The sequence below is a fragment of the Saimiri boliviensis genome, chromosome 2 (assembly GCF_048565385.1).
Source record: "Saimiri boliviensis isolate mSaiBol1 chromosome 2, mSaiBol1.pri, whole genome shotgun sequence".
In the NCBI taxonomy this organism is placed as follows: Eukaryota; Metazoa; Chordata; class Mammalia; order Primates; family Cebidae; genus Saimiri; species Saimiri boliviensis.
The window spans coordinates 173,471,954-173,489,816 of record NC_133450.1 but is presented as its reverse complement, the minus strand read 5'-3'; the positions used below and the strand labels follow the sequence as shown (position 1 = coordinate 173,489,816).

Genomic DNA, 17,863 nt, shown 5'->3' with positions numbered 1-17,863 from the left:
TGATTGTACCTTGTTGCCTGATGTGCTCGTTGGCCCTGTTAATCAGTGCCAGTCCCAAGAGGATTAGGGCAGTTCAGAGAAGAAACTTCCGTGTTTTCCTTTATGAAACTGATTGAACTAGTGAGGTTTCTAGTCAGGATTCATTGTAATATTGATTGTACAGATGTTAGAAGCAATTGATCAGACACATTAACCCCCCTGGGATGAAGTGTTTTGTTTTACCACTGGTTTGCTTCTGGGTGTGGATCACAAGATGTCCCTTGGGGACTGAGGATATTCCTTACATCTTCTGCAGTGAGAAAACTTTGTTCCCTGACACTAATGTTATAAAAGGGTGTTAGTATGTTCAGAACACTGCTTTAAATTAATTGCACTTTTTCAAAGTTAATAGTTACAGTACAAAGAACACTGGATTACAAGTCAGAAAATCCAGTTCTAATTCACCTAAATATTACTATCCCCAGTCATTTAATCTTACTCTGTGTTTCAGTTTTATCATCTGAAAAATTATGATAAAAAATGTGCCTTGCTATCTTAGCCAGCTTGGGCTGCCATAACAAAATACCGTAGACTGGTTGCCTTAAGCAAGAGGAATTTATTTCTCACAGTTTTAGAGGCTGGTAGTCCAACAAGGAACCTGGTAAGGTCTCTCTTCTGGCTGGCAGATGGCTGCCTTCTTTCTGTGTCCTCACACAGTACAAAAGAAAAGAAGCAAGCTTTCTGGTGTCTGTTCTAACAATGACAACAGTTCCATTAAGGGAGCCCTGCATTCATGATCTCATTTTAAACCTAATTACCTTCCAAAAGTCCCATCTCCAAATACTAACACATTGGGGCATTGGGGGTTAGGCCTCAATATTTTACCTATTAATGGGAATTTTGTAAGGTAGATTTCACTCATCTGATGGAGAACATTTCTCCACAATTGTGTGGCATGGATATTATATCTTTTATTTTGAGATAGACTCTCGTCTTGTGACATGGATATTATATCTTTTATTTTGAGATAGACTCCCCAAATGGAGTGCAGTGGTACAATTGTAGCTCACCGCAGCCTCAAACTCCTGGGCTTAGGGGATCCTACTGCCTCAGCCTCCCAAGTAGCTGGGACTACAGGCATGTTCCACCATGCCTGGCTAATATTTTTATTTTTTGTAGAGATGGGGATGTCACTATGTTACCTAGGCTGGTCTTGAACTCCTGGCTTCAGGCAGTCTTCATGCCTTGGCCTCCCAAAGTGCTGGGGTTACAGGCATTAGCCACTGCACCTGGCCTGTTAGGTTAGTTTTAAAAATGTATAAAAATTGAGTGGATCATTTTTAGGTTCTTACAGAGGAGAAACTAAATGAGGTAAACTTTTAAGCATTTCTGTTAAACAAAAAAGCTATATAATGTGTAAGATGATTTTTTTTTTAATGGAGGAAGTCCTAGAACTATGGGAAGAACCGACTACTTCAGTTGGCCATGATGAAAATTGAACAGATAAGTAAATAATGTGTCTTATATTTGTGTTTTCTTTTTTTATTAGTATTCCTGCACAGTCTTTCTGGATATTTGTGCAGAGAAGAGATCATGTTTATAGCAGGCTATAGGTGTCCTGTTTCCAGGCGAGGTATACATTTATGAAAAGTATAGCAATGTGTCTGAAATAATTTCTATTTAACTAGTTATACTTTACTCTTTCCCTTTGCACTAAAGAAAGGTATATAACATTCTCCCTCCTTCCTCTTTATTTTGATTACTTTAAAGATCAAGTCACCAGAATTCTGTTCATAAATATTGCTCATTAGAAAAGACAGAAGTACTTGTGACATATGTTAACTGTGGAGGAAGTATGCTCTCAGTACAGGATCAGTGCCAGTTTGTGCGGGCCTTCTCCTGTGATCTACCTTGTCACGTGCTCGCTTTTGAAATACTTCTAGTTGTGAATATGTGGTTTTCTTACTTGTCTTGGACAAAGTAATACTCTGTAGAAAATCCATTGCAAAATGATTTTGCACAGGCATTTAATGTTGAAGATTGCATTGCAAATCCTGGTAGGCCCATTGTTGTAGTAGTAAAGATATATCTTGTTTTAGGCAGTAGAGGAGGTGGCCTATTGTAAATAATAGTAGCAACCAAATGTTGATTAGCTACCATTAGAACAGCAGTGTGCTAAGTGTTTTTACTTTATTATATCAATTTAACATAATCACTTCTATATGAGGTTCAGTGCCCTCACTCTATGAGCAAACTAATGTTTAAGCAATCTTCCCAAAAATATACTAGCACACAGTAGAATTAAGATACTTAAGCATATGTAGGCATACCTTCGAGACACTACAGGTTAGGTTCCAGACAATTGCAGTAAAGCAAATAGCACAAAAAAATGAGTCATGTGAAGGTTTCGGTTTCCCAGTGCCTATAAAAGTTATATTTATACTATATTGTAGTCTATTAAATGTGGCAGTGTACATTACCTTATTAAAATATACCTTGTTGCCAAAAATGCTTACAATTATCTGAGCCTTCAACTAATCATAGTCTTTTTGCTGGTAGAAGGTCTCGCCTAGATGTTGATGACTACTGATCTATTGAGGTGCTGAAGTTATGAGTGGCTGTGTCAATTTTTTGAAAATAAGACAATGAAGTTTGCTGCATGGGTTGACTTCCTTTCACAAAAGATTTATCGGTAGCACATGAGGTTGTTTGATAGTGCAGTAGAATTGGACTCAATTCTTTCAAACCCTGCCATTGCTTTATCAACACGGTTTATATAATATTCAAAATTCTTTATTGTCATTTCAACAGTGTTCCTAGCATTTTCACCAGGAGTAGATTTCCTCTCAAGAAACGACTTTCTTTGCTCATCCGTAAGAAACAACTTCTCATCCGTTCAAATATTACAAGATTACAGAACTGCAATCACATCTTTAGACTCCATTTCTAATTCTCTTTCTGTTTCCACCACATCTGCAGTGACTTCCTCCACTAAAGTCTTGAACCCTTCAAAGTTATCCATGCAAGTTGAATTCAGCTTTTTCCAAACTCCTTGTCATGTTCATATTTTGATCTCCTCTTGTGAATCATGAATGTTCATAATGGAATCTAGAATGGTGAATCCTTTTTCCAGAAGGTTTTTTAATTTACTTTGCTCAGATCCTTCAGAGGAATCACTATGTCAGCTATAGCCTTACAAGATGTATGTCTTAAATAATAAAATTGGAAAGCTGAAATTACTTCTTGATTCATGAGCTATGGAATAATGTGTTAGCAGGCATGAAACTTCCTTGTACATCTCCCTCAGAGCTTTCGAGTGACAAGGTACATTGTCAATGAGCAATAATAGTTTGACACATGTCTTTTATTCGGGGTAGTAGGTCTCAACAGTGGGCTCAAACTATTTAGTAAACCATGCTGTAAACAGATGTGCTGTCATCCAGGCTTTGTTGTTCCATTTCTATAGCAAAGGCAGAGTAGATTTAGCATAATTCTTAAGGGCCCTAGGCTTTTCAGAATGGCAAATGAGCATTAACTTCAAAATTTACCAGTTGTATTGGCCCCTAAAAAGAGTGTCAGCTTGTCCTTTGAAGCTTTGAAGCCAGGCCTTGACTTCCCTCTACCTATGAAAGCTCTAAATGGCATCTTCTTCCAGGAGAAGGCTGTTTCATCTGCGTAGAAAATCTGTTTATGGTAGCCACCTTCATCCATGTTGTTAGCTAGATCTTCTGGATAACTTGCTTTAGCTTCTGTATCAGCTCTTGCTCCTTCAACTTGCACTTTTATGTTACAGAGGTGCCTTATTTCCTTAAACCTCATGAACCAACCTCTACTAGCATCAAACTTTCCGTCTGAAGCTTCCTCACCTCACAGAATTTATAAAATTAAAGAGAATTAGGGATTCTTGCTCTGGATTAGGCTTTGGTTTAAGGGACTGTTGTGGCTGGTGTGATCTTATATCCAGACCACTACAACTTTCTCTGTATCAACAGTAAGGCTGTTTTGCTTTCTTATCATTCGTGAGTTCACTGATGTAGCACTTTTAATTCAAGAACTTTTCCTTTGCATTCACAACTTGGCTAAATATTTGGTGCCAGAGGCCTAGCTTTTAGCCTATCACCTCTTGACATGCCTTTTTCACTAAGCCTAATCATTTGTAGCTTTGATTTAAAGTGAGAGATGTGGCCGGGTGTGGTGGCTTATGCCTGTCATCCGTGCACTTTGGGAGGCCGAGGTGGGTAGGTCACCTGAAGTCAGGAGTTTGAAACCAGCCTGGCTAACATGGAAAAATGCCATCGCTACCAAAAATACAAAAATTAGCTTGGCATGGTGGCGCACACCTATGATCCCAGTGCCTTAGGAGGCTGAGGCAGGAGAATCACTTGAACCTGGAAGGCAGAGGTTGCAGTGAGTTGAGATTGTGCCAGTGCATTCCAGCCTGGACGACAAGAGCAAAACTCCATGAATATATGACTCTTCCTTTCATTTGAACATTTAGAGGCTATTGTAGGATTATTTATTGGCCTAATTTCAATATTATTGTATCTCAGGGAACAGGGAGGCCCAAGGAGGAGCAGGATGGGGATTGACAGGTTTGTGGAGCAGTGAGACACACACAACATTTATTTTGCTGTCTTACATGGGTGTGGTTTGTGGTGCCCCAAAGCCATTAAAATAGTAGCATCAAAGATCACTGATCTCAGATCACCATAACAGATAGAATAATAATGCAAAAATTTGTAGTGTTGCAAGAATTTCCAGTATGTGCTGGAGAGACACGGAGTGAGCACATGTTGTTGGCAAAGTGGTAAGAGGAAACAGAGGATGCCTGCACTTTTATCACTGTGGAGCATACATACCATTTAAAGAAACTTCATGCATAGTGTTTCATTTCCCAGTAGGTCAGGTCAGTGTGTGGTTAGAGGATCAGCAAGAAGAAGTAAAACATTTTTGGGGGGAGGAGAATTTTGATATTTGAAAAACAAGTGTTATATTAGTGAGCAAGGGGAAAAAATCAGAACCTCATTGGACTTTTCTTCAATTTTGGTTTAGCATTTACACATGTGCATGCCCTCACATGCACACAGACACCAGCACATATTTAAAATGTTTCCTAGGGAATAGGGTGGGGAAAGGAGAGTAGTACAGCATGGCAATCCTTAAGCCCTGTGAAGATCTTCATCTAGCCCTGTTGATGATTAATTTTTTTGTGTGTAAAGCAAGTAACCTTCTTTAGTTTATATAACCATCCTTGGTTGTTTTTGGAGGATAAATAAGATGTTTAAAAAATAAAATACGTAACTCACAGTGAACTACACGTCTGTTGGTTGAACTTGATGAAATGTAAGACTAGCAGCTTCCTCTAGCCGCAGAGTGGCTTTTTGAGCAGTTAACATGCAGGTGAATTCTGTACTAGGCGAGTTAAGTTTGTTTAAGGTGTCTTCACCACACCATGGTTGTACATGCTTCATAAATGTTTTCATTGAGTGGCAGTTGTGTTCTTTCAGGCTGCCTCTGGATAAGTCCATTTTTTTTCTAATGTTTCTCATGTTGAATTTACTATGATGCTTTCTTAAATTTAAAATTCTTTGAAAATTGTGTGTTTTTTTGTGTGTGTTTAGCGAAGAAAGGCAGACTAATAAAGAATCAGTGGCCTCATCTTGTAGTTTTCATCAGAATCGCTTGTGTAAGCTTTTTAATAAATTGCCTGGATCTCCACTATCAACCTATTAAATCAGAATCTCCTCGTATATAGGCTGCTCCCAGCGAATTCTGAATATCTGTGATTATCAGTCTCTGGGTCCTCGATCAGTGGTTCTCTCCAGTGTGGCTGGTCCCTGGACCTGCAATGTCATCATTACCTGTGATCTTGTATAAATTTCAGGCTCCTGTTCCACTCACCCGTGTCCCTCGACCTACTGAATCCGGAACTCCTGGGTGGAGCATCAGGCTGTGTTTAACAAGTCCTCCCATGGCTTTTGTTTGTTTTTGAGACAGAGTCTTGCACTGTCACCCGGGCTGTAGTGCAGTGGCACGATCTCAGCTCACTACAACCTCCACCTCCCAGGTTCAAGCGATTCTCCTGCCTCAGCCTCCCAAGTAGCTGGGATACAGGCACCCGCTACCACGCCTGTCTATTTGTTGTATTTTTAGTAGAGATGGGGTTTCACTATATCGGCTGGTCTCGAACACCTGACCTTGTTTGTGATCCACCCACCTTGGGATTACAGGCCTGAGACACCGAGCCCGGCCCACTGGGCTTCTGTTGTCCATGAAAGCGTGAGATGCACTGCCTTAGATCATTTTAAAGGTCCCATCGCCTGCAAATGCTTGTTCTGTCCTGACTACTAAAAGCTTTCAGGACATTGCTTTGTTGCCCACTCTTCAGCATTTTATCCTTCTTTATCCAGCTCTTTTACTTTAAACTTTCATTTTAATGTCCTTATAGAATTAATGTCTTTTGTTGTAAACCTTCTCAAATACTTTGTGGCAGAAGCAATGTGTTAATCTGAAATGACGAATAAAAAGCCCTTTTTCCTGTTGTGTTATGTTTCTTACTATTGGTCAGTTTTTTGATGATCAGCAACTGTGGAATTACTAACCTTGTTTATGGGTAAGAAGCTAAAGGAAGGCTGCCTCCTGGTTTGGTTCTGGAATTGACATGATGCTTGAGACAGAGGAGTCATGTTTCATGTGGGATAGTTGGAGAGATGGCCACCATTTTCTCTTGTCATCCTAGCTAATGTCACTCTCAGCAAATAGCTCTGGCAGAGTGGCTCCTTTAAGTCCAGTGCAGTGTGAACGAGCCAGGCAAGATGAGGAATTAGGGCTCTCTCGGCTCACTGTAAGAAACCTCCTTTTTGGCTCTCAGATGGTTTCCCAAGCTATCAAAATAGTATCATTTGCAGGCACTCTTCATGGCTGAAAGGAGCAACTTGGAGAGGAAGAGGAATACTCTGCAAACCCTGGGAGAAATGTTTTACAGCTGGGCAGTGCACATAAATGCCAACTGAATGCCCTTTCATTTGTGTAGCTCACCATTGGGGCTCAGCAGTAGAAGAGCCACTCAACAGAAATGAAGAATACCTCACAGAGCATTTGTACTTGTAAACCAACTTTTCTTTGTGGCCCGCAAACAGCAATGTGTAAGACATTGTGTTACAATACTCAAGTAAATCTTGCAGTGCTGAAGGGTTGGGAGGCCGCCTGCTGCTCATTAGAGATCCTGCCTGGCTCTTTTCCTGCAGAATGAGTGGTAGATTGCTGACACCTGCTTTCCCATTCAGGCTGAGGATGTGAATTGTGCATTAGGAATGTCTGAAAGTGTTTCCTTGTGTCCAAGTTGGTAGAGCTTGGTACTACCTTGGAAGAAGGGGGTGAAAATTCAGTGCTGGAAGGGGAGATGAAAAAAATTAGTGGTGAGAGACAAATATATACTGAGATTTTCATCCTCATTTAGTGATTTCTGGTTGCATTCTTCCTTGTCCTCTGATTTGGTCACTTTGAAGTCAAAAGATTTGTCCTATACATAGGAAACCCCAAATATTTCTCAAATTAAGACCATGAGCATATTAAAAATAGGATGGAGATAAATTTGGTTATAAGAGCATTACCAAGTTATCTTGAAATAAATTTGCCTTAAATATGTAATATTCAAGTGTGTTGGTATGATCGGTGTCTTTGCACACTTACACCTGTCTATCTGCTTTGCCTGTCTTTACCTGCCATAGAATCTTTCAAAAAACTGTGGCAGAAGGTGGAATACAGGGGCTAATGTGCTGCCTTTAGTCACAGATAAAAATTGCCTCTCGTATGCAATGCATTTTGCTGAGTACGAGGATTACGAGAAGCACAAGACAGACCCCTAATTTCTCAAGTGCTGGCAGTCTACAGAGTATATGGGGAGAAAAGACACATCAGAGGCAGTGCAATACTGTCGTACCTCTAGCAAGAAAACAGAGGATACTTCTGCTGTATTTCAGTGGTTTTGGAGAAGGTAGAGAACTGAGTTGGGTGGGTCAAAGAGAATGTGGAACTTTCTAGGTATTAAAGGATAAGGAGAATTCAGAGAGAGTAAGAGGTTAGGGTATGTGTGTGACACTCTTTCCCGGCCTCTAATAGGATGTAGAATTAAAGAGAATTTACAAAAAAAAAAAAAAAAAAAAAAAAAAAAAGAATGGCAGCATTTTCCCTTGATTCATTTGGACCTGTCTGGGTATTGTTGTGAATATTGGCCTCCATTTGTGAACTGTGGATCAAAAGGATTAGGGTTGGGTCATGGCCTTGGACCACAGTGAAATTAACTGGCTCATAATGTGATTGAATGAGTAACCTTAGCCACATTGCTACTGTGCTTTAACCAGTTGAGTCGATCAAACAGTATAGAAAGGGTAATCAAGGTATCTCTTAGAAAGAGACCTGTGTTTCTCTAATGACCAGTGATGATGAGCTTTTTTTTTCATATGTTTGTTGACTGTAGAATTTTTTTCTTTTGAAATGCAAATCAAAACCACAATGAGATACCATCACATACCAGTTAAAATGGTGATCATAAGTCAGGAAACAACAGATGCTGAAAAGGATGTGGAGAAATAGGAACACTTTGCACTGTTGGTGGAAGTGTAAATTAGTTCAACCATGTGGAAGACAGTGTGGTGATTCCTCAGGGATCTAGAACCAGAAATACCATTTGACCCAGCAATCCCATTACCGGATAAATATCCAAAGGATTATAAATCATTCTGTTATAAAGACACATGCACACATATGTTTATTGCAGCACTGTTCACAATAGCAAAGACTTGGAACTAACCCAAATGCCCATCAATGATAGACCGGATAAAGAAAATGTAGCACATACGCCATGGAATACTATGCAACCATAAAAAAGGATGAATTCATGTCCTTTTCAGGGACACGGATGAAGCTGAAAACCATGATTCTCAGCAAACTAACACCAAGCCGAATACCACATGTTCTCACTCATAAGAGGGAGTTGAACAATGAGAACACGTGGACACAGGAGGAGAACATTACACACTGGGGCCTGTTGGGGGATAGGGGTTGGGGAGAGATAGCATTAGGAAAAATACCCAATGTAGGTGACAGGTTCATGGATGCTGCAAACCACCGTGGCACATGTATACACCTACATAACAAACCTGCACGTTCTGCACATGTATCCCAAAACTTAAAGTATGATTTAAAAAAAGAGAGATACCTGTATAGCAGTAAACATAGGAGCGAAATCAAAGCCAGGCCCTTTTCTCATGTAACACCCAGGTGTTTATCTCTTCATTCCTGAGTTTTTATACTTGTTTCTGCATGTAATAAAAATAAGGTAGGGACAACAAAAGATAACATGACTCTCCTGTGTTAGTACTTTGACATAATGAAATTCATCATCGTTTTTGAAGAGGCTGCTTTGAGCAACGATACTGTTTTCAACTTTAGATGTGTGGTGTCCTGTACATTTATTGATGGTGCCTCTTTCTTCTTTAAAGTCTGAACAACCCAGTCCTGCCAGCTCCAGCTCCAGCTCCAGCTCCAGCTTCACACCATCTCAGACCAGGCAACAAGGTATCAACATCTCCTGCAAACTAGGAGATGCTTTTCTCATAAAACATCTTAATGGGTTGATATATCACCTATCTTCTACTGTTTTATTATTTGAATCATAAGTTGGCTTTTATGCAGTTATATTTATTTCCCTTAGGAATACAATTGAGTATTGTTCTGATGTATGAAGCAAGGCTCTGGAAATTTCCCTTTCTCCAGTCCCTGCCATCAGATTCTCATTGCTGCCAAAGGGTTATAGACACAGCCCATTCCAGGGAGTTCCCAAAGGAAGTACAATAGCAAAAGCTGTATTTAAAAAGCTTTGACATAGGGGAATAGGTTTTCGATTTTCCTCCTGCATTTTTTTCCTACATATTAATAGTCTTTCTTAAGGAAATGCTAATTGGCTAGCTTTTGTTTTTCTCTACTCATGGTCAAGTGTTAACTTGAACTCAGAATAAAGAAATTTAAACTAGAATATTTAATCATATTTTCCATTTTTGTGTATGTGGAAAATCTTCAAATGTGTACTGTTTTTACATGAAAAATGCGTAGATATCAAAGTAGAATTTGTGTTTTCACGTAGTATTGAACATTGCCTTTTTCATTGACCGCACTGAATTCCGGATGGCCTTGAATGTTTTGAAAAGGATTAAATTGTTATGTGTGTTTGAACTAAGGCTAAGCTCCAGGAAAAAATCAAATAAAAGACAGTGACCATTTTGGCTATTCAGACGTCTTGTTTCACTCACTTCCAAAGAAATAAACCCACTACAAAAGCAGAAAAATTTGGATTTTGCAGACAGAGAGATTGTAGAGAGTCAAGATAGTAATATCTCACATATCTCTGTCATAGATTAGACTTTAAGAATGGTCCAATCCAGAATGAAAGTGCCTCTCTTTCTTCATTGTCTTTATAGCCTCTTCTGTTAAAATTAAAATGATCTATTTTTCTTCACATTTAGACTAGTAAAGTGGAAATAAGCCACACGAATGAGTTTGTGTTTGTGTGTGTTTTCCTCTCTGTCCTGCCCTAGAATAAAATTCGACTTTGATTTTTTTTTTCTTTTTCCTATCTGATACTGGATACTATCTTGATTTTTCTGGGTACCTGATTTATTACGTGATCTTATTTATCTTTACACAAGCTGGTATTTTGCCAGCAATTTCTTAAAAAGTGAAATGAAAATTGGCTGCTTAACATTGCTGCGTTAAGACCTTGTGTCCAAGATCAATATGAAGATCAGAGGTAGGATATTACACCATGGAATTGAAATACTTTATAATCTGAACTTGACCGAAATGCTTGCTTGACCTGAAATTGACCTTGAAATAAAAGGAACAGCTAAACCTTAATAGATCAAAAACTACCACACAAAGGCTGCATTGCCAAGAACAAGTTACAGCCACAGTGATTTATTAATCTCAACTTTTCAATACATGGATTAACCTAACAAAACATACTAATAGATCTTTCTTTTTCTTTTTAGGTATAATTTTTCTTAGGGAAGAAAAGTACACAGAAAAATTTTCCTAGAAAATAGAGATTCTTCAATGAACAGTTTGGGAATCTATTATGAAAACAGTAGTGTTTTGGCAGAGATTGAGTTTTAGAAACTATCCCAAATTTGCCTTGTAAATTGTATAAATATATATGATGATTATTGTTAACCAATGTTCAGGCTAGTAGGCATTCCCCTCTTTCTAAAATGGCTGAGTGTGTTTGAGTGTATGTTTGATAGCCTGTGGTTCACTGTCATTACTCAGGTCCTTTAAGGTCTATCATGAAAGATCTGCATTCCGATGACAATGAGGACGAATCAGACGAAGTGGAGGATAATGACAATGACTCTGAAATGGAGAGACCTGTAAATAGAGGAGGCAGCCGAAGTCGCAGGTGAGTGTCTGGGAAGGAAAGAGGTTGCCTGTGATGAAATCAGACTCGCACTAGCCTACTGGTATAATCACAGTGAAGGTGTGAAACACCAAAAACGGCGGTAGATGGTCACATTTGTTTGATCCTGGGGCACCTTGGCTTGCCTACATTGGCTTTACAAGGAACCATTTCCCCTTTTTCTCAGAAAGAGGCTTTTCCTCTAAAAATTTTATAGGAAAAAGTCATATTAGAAGCCCTTCCTTGGATGCCAAGTGGCGGGACTGACCATTGAACTAAAATCTGTTTTCATTGGAAGAGTTTGTGTAGATCTACTGCTGGAGATGGTCTCAGAATTGGAAGAAATGTGTTTGCTGTTTGTAGTTAGAAATAGATAATTGGCTCTAGTGAATTACGTGTGTGACCTAATTAAAACTAGGATCACCTGTGTGTTTTCCAGAAAATAAATTCCTTTTAAGTGTGCTGACAATTAGGTGCCTTAAGTAGCTTTAATGCTCTGAGGCATAATTCCACATTATAAGATGGTAATTCATGTCACTTATAATTAATAGTCAAATTGAAATTGCCCTGAGGATTTTATTTCTTTATCATGAGGAAAACAAATAGGCATGCTCACTTTAATTTGTCTTGGGTGGAAAAAATACAAATCTACTTGAACTTAAAATCCAATTACATTTATAATATATTGCATTAAATCTTTTCCTGTTATCCGTTACTATGTAGAAGACCCTGAGATTTAAGAAAATGCAATCTTAACCCAAACTGGGGAGAACATATGTTTCCTAATTGCCTATACTTTGGTGTTCTCTGAAAAGAGCCTCCTTAGGGTATGTGGCCTAACAGATATCTCAATGACGATTTCCTAAAGTCTCCGTCTATTCAAGACGGTTTCTTACGGTCGTATTTAACACCTCTTTCTCTCCTTGTCTCTCAAACTTCGCTGTCAGCATTCCTTTTAAATCGGAGAACATAACCTCTTTATTATGACATTGGCTTATAACATTCCCTTTAGAAGTCTTTTGTCTGATAAAAAAGGAAACTGGCAGGGGAAAAAAGACCTGAAAATGAACTGAAACTTAAAGTAACTTACTTATATCAACCAAAATCCTGACCACTGGCTGCTCTCAAATTTAGTTAATGAAAATGTATGACCTATTTAGATGATTTTCCACATTGTTATTTAGAAGACCTGGATATTCTCTGATTAGCTTTTGCCCACCTACTTACTGCTCCAATCCCTGAGTTGATGTGGTCATCATGCAGGTTTGTGAGTCATTTGATGGAGATAGACATTGTTGGGGCTGCTTTTCTTGTTCCCTGCCTGACATGCGCTGTGTTAGCATGACGGCGCCAGTGTAACATTTGATCTTCACTGCACTTGTGAAGTCTCAACTGTTTAATCAGTTTAAATACTCAGCCTTCCACTTCACTCAAGAAGTGTTTCAAAACAGCGCTTCAACTGAACACTTCATTAATGTAATTTAGTTACGAAAAACAAGTTCTATCAGTTTTTGCTAAAAGGATGTCCCAGGGTATCCTTTTTCATTTCCTATCTTGTATCTTGTCTCTCTGAATGTTAGAGAGCTAGAATGTGATTGCCTATTCAGAGTGAAAGAAAAGCTATCCTGATTTCTAAAACAGTTTCTGTTTCTGAGAAGCATATCACATTAGGTGCTATATAACCAGAGAGGGGGAGCAAACACTGAGGGAAGACTACATTCAGCACAGTCAAATAAAGAAATCGCTCCTATTCTGGATAAAAGAAAGTTCCATTTTCTTCTGAAAAGAAAAAATGGGGAGGAGGTGATGTTTATTGCCTTTACTTGTTTAATTTTTAAAAGATGTCACTGTAGTTATCTTTTTTAAAGAACACTTCAAATAAATTTATTCAAAATGAAAACAAAACTCGGATATTAATATCAGGTACTAAGAAAGCAAGGCTAATAGCAAAATAATAAAATTAAAACTGATGAAGATATTTTAAAGTCATGAATTAAAAATTCTTGGTAGAGTTAAGACACACAGAATTACATTAATATTTATAAACTGCAGATAGATTTGAGATTGAGTTTCTAAAAATAATGGAGGAAAATGTAGAGAATATTTTGTTGCTTAGAATGTAAAGTACTGTACTTTTTAGGCATGACTCGAAAACCAGATCAAAGTATATATTTAATCTACTAATGAAAGAAGTTTACGTTTTATAAGAATACAACGAAATTGTTCACATCTCTGGTGAGCAAAGATTCAAATGTTTGAAATTAAATTATACTTATGAGAAATTAAATTCTATTTATGAGTGCAGGGAAATGGGAACCTATATATTGTTGCGATATTATAAGTGGTGGCAACTTTTTGGAAGACAATTTCGCAGTATTTGACTTAGCATTTTCTCTGCTTGTAATTGACGCTACTGTGATGGTCACCAATGGTATGCTGAAAAATGTCCTCCTGACATATCCACAGCCTAACCCTGAAACCATGAATATTAATTCATTTAGTAAAAGGGACTTTGCAAATACATTTACATTAAAGGATCTTGAGATGGGGGATTATTGTGGAATATCTAGATGGGTCCTAAATTTAATGAGAATTTAACATGTAGGCAGAAGGAGATTTGGGCTTTATCCCTGGGAGGCAAGGCTGGTTCAACATATGCAAATCAATAAATGTAATCCATCATATAAACAGAACCAGTGACAAAAACTACACGATTATCTCAATAGATGCAGAAAAGGTCTTTGATAAAATTCAACAGCCCTTCATGCTAAAAACTCAATAACCTAGGTAATGATGGAACATCTCTCAAAATAATCAGAGCTATTTATGGCAAACCTACAGCCAGTATCATACTGAATGGTCAAAAGCTGGAAGCATTCCCTTTGAAAACTGGCACAAGACAAGGATGCCCTCTCTCACCACTCCTATTCAACATAGTATTGGAAGTTCTGACCAGGGCAATCAGGCAAGAGAAAGAAAGAAATGTATTCAATTAGGAAAGGAGGAAGTCAAATTGTCTGTTTGTAGATGACATTGTTGTATAGTTAGAAAACTGCATTGTTTCAGCCCAAAATCTCCTTAAGCTGATAAGCAACTTCAGCAAAGTCTCAGAATATAAAAATCATTGTACAGAAATCACAAGCATGCCTATACACCAAAAATAGACAAACAGAGAAACCAATCATGAGTGAACTCCCATTCACAATTGCTACAAGGAGAACAAAATACCTAAGAATACAACTTAGAAGAGATGTGAAGGACCTCTTCAAGGAGAACTACAAACCACTGCTTAAGGAAATAAGAGAGGACACAAACAAATGAAAAAACATTCCATGCTCATGATTAGAAATAATCAGTATTGTGAAAATGGCCATCCTGCCCAAAGTAACTTATAGATTCAATGCTGTTCCCTTCAAGCTACCATTGGCTTTCTTTACAAAATTAGAAAAAATGATTTAAATTTCCTATGGAACCAAAAAAGAGCCCACATAGCAAGACAATCCTAAGCAAAAAGAACGAAGCCGGAGGCATCATGCTACCTGACTTCAAACTATACTACAAGGCTACAGTAATCAAAACAGCATGGTACTGGTACCAAAACAGATATATAGACCAATGGAACAGAACAGAGGCCTCAGAAATAATGCCACACAGCTACAACCATCTGATCTTTCACAAACCTGACAAAAACAAGCAATGGGGAAGGATTCTCTATTTAATAAATGGTGTTGGGAAAACTGGCTAGCCATGTGCAGAAAACTGAAACTGGACCTCTTTCTTACACCTTATACAAAAATTAACTCAAGATGGATTAAAGATTTAAGCCTAAGACCTAAAACCATAAAAACCCTAGAAGAAAACCTAGGCAGTACCATTCAAGACATAGGCATGGGCAAAGACTTCATGACTAAAACACCAAAAGCAATGGCAATAAAAGGCAAAATTGACTAATGGGATCTAATTAAACTAAAGAGCTTCTGCACAGCAAGAGAAACTGTCATCAGAGTGAATGGGCAATGAACAGAAAGGGAGAAAAATTTTGCAATCTATCCATCTGACAAAGGACTAATATCCAGAATCTACAAGGAACTTAAATAGATTTACCAGAGAAAAACCACCCCGTTAAAAAGTGGGCAAAGGATATGAACAGACATTTCTCAAAGGAAGACATTTATGTGGCCAATAAACATGAAAAAATGCTCATCATCATTGGTCATTAGAGAAATGCAAATCAAAACCACAATGAGATACCATCTCACACCAGTTAGAATGGTGATCATTAAAAAGCCAGGAGACAGCAGATGCTGGAGAGGATGTGGAGAAATAGGAATGCTTTTACACTGTTGGTAGGAGTGTAAATGAGTTAAACCATTGTGGAAGACAGTGTGGCAGTTCTTGAGGATCTAGAACCAGAAATCCTATTTCACCCAGCAATCCCATACTGGGTATATACCGAAAGGATTATAAATCATTCTACTATAAAGACACATGTACATGTATGTTTATTGCAGCACTGTTCACAATAGCAAAGACTTGAAACAACCCAAATGCCCGTCAGTGACAGACTGGATAAAGAAAATGTGGTTCATATACACCATGGAATACTATATGACCATAAGAAAGGATGAGCGATGTCATTTTCTGGGACATAAATGAAGCTGAAAACCATCATTCTCAGCAAACTAACACAGGAATAGAAAACCAAACACTTCATGCTCTCACTCCTAAGTGGGAATTGAACAATTAAAACAAATGGACACAGGAGGGGAACATCATACACCAGGGCCTGTCAGGGGGTGGGAGGATAGAGGAGGGATAGCATTAGAGAAATACCTAATGTAGATGATGGGTTGATGGATGCAGGAAACCACCATGGCAAGTGTATAGCTACGTAACAAACCTGCCCATACTGCACATGTATCCCAGAACTTGAAGTATAATAATAAAGAAATCGAACTGCTACTATAAACTAGAAAAGCAAAGAAAATATTGTAAACAACATTCTTGCAAACATTGGACAATAGGCTCTGTAAGGGCTGTGATCTCTGAGGAAAGGAAAATCAGTAAGTCCGTAATGGCTCTGGTGCGCTGGTTGGAGGTAGGTTCCAAGACATAGTGCAGGAAGGAAGAACTTAAAGGGAAGTCTGAAAGTGCTGCTAGGTTACAGAGTCAGAGATTGTAGGTCTAGTTTGAGTAAGAGGAAGCAGTAAAGAGAATTTTGGAGATCTGTAGAGGTATCCTTCACATTTCTGGCAAAGTATGCGTCTGCATATCCATGGTGGAAACCTCCACAGGGCTAGGAAAAGAATAATCAAAAACCAGCAGGCCATTCAATTCCCAAAGCTCACACATGGTTTAGAGAGACTATGTCTTCATCAGCCAGGAAGAAAAGATACCTTAATACATGGAACATCAGTTACAATACTTAGATTTTGTTTCCTGGGAGAGTTTATGTGGAGCTGGTATTAGACTTTAAGTATGTGACAAAATTAATCAGTGAAACCATCTTCAACTTATACAAGGAATTTTTTTTAGGGAAAGGTTTTTGTTGTTTATTATAATTTCAGTTGCCTTAATAGATACAGTGTTGCTCAGGGAATATATTTCTTCAGGAGAGAGATTTGATGATTTTGATTTTTTTTAGGGAATTGATTCATTTCATCTGAGTTGAATTTATGGTGATAAATTTGTTCCTAATATTCCCTTTTATTCACTTAATATCAGTATATTCTGTTGTACTGTTATCTCTGTCACTTCTAATATTGGTAAGCTGTGTCTTATAACTTTTGTTTTTTGCTACTCAGTCTGAGTCGAGTTTTCTGAATTTCAGCTGATCTCAAGAAGCCAGCTTTTGATTTCACTGATTTTCTGTTCATTTATTTTCTCTTGATAGACATCTAGTTTGTGATGGATTTTTCTTAATTTAGAAAAATGCTTAATAAGAAAAGTTTTGCTTTTCTATGTTTAAGGTTTCAGATGATGTATTAATTTCCTAATGGGGCTGTAACAGATTATCACAAATTTAGTAGTTAAAAAAAAAAAAGAAAATTATTCTCTTATCGTTCTGGAGGCCAGAAGTTCGAACAAAGTCTTATGGGGCTGGAATTAAGATACCAGCAGAACGTTGGCAGGGAGCTCCATTGTTTGCTTATTTCAGGTTCTGGAAGTCCTCACACTCCTAGACTCAAGGCTGTATCACTCCAACTCGGCCTCCATAATCACATTGTAGTTTTCTAAAGCATGTATCCCAAACATACCGTTTCTTTGTGTTCCTGTAGCGTATTTCCAATGAATTGTTGTATCAGTGTTCAGAACTAGAGACAGCCTTGAATAATGGCACAGCAGAAATGATCGGTAGTGGTCCCAGCATGCCAGGCTCCACACGTTCGTTCCTTAGATGTCGCTCTGTGCTGTCAGTGGTGCACAGCTGTT

The 17,863-nt window shown here is 38.2% G+C and overlaps 1 protein-coding gene across 2 annotated transcripts in view; it reads left to right on the top strand.

Annotated features, from left to right (window-relative positions):
• Positions 1-17,863, top strand: part of MLLT3 (MLLT3 super elongation complex subunit) — a 281,686-nt gene that overhangs the window by 244,511 nt on the left and 19,312 nt on the right. For both annotated transcript variants that reach the window (XM_003928129.4, XM_039475174.2), the window contains exons 6-7: positions 9,483-9,558; positions 11,305-11,434. In XM_003928129.4, the coding sequence (XP_003928178.2) occupies positions 9,483-9,558; positions 11,305-11,434 (206 nt within the window). The remainder of the gene's footprint in view (positions 1-9,482; positions 9,559-11,304; positions 11,435-17,863) is intronic.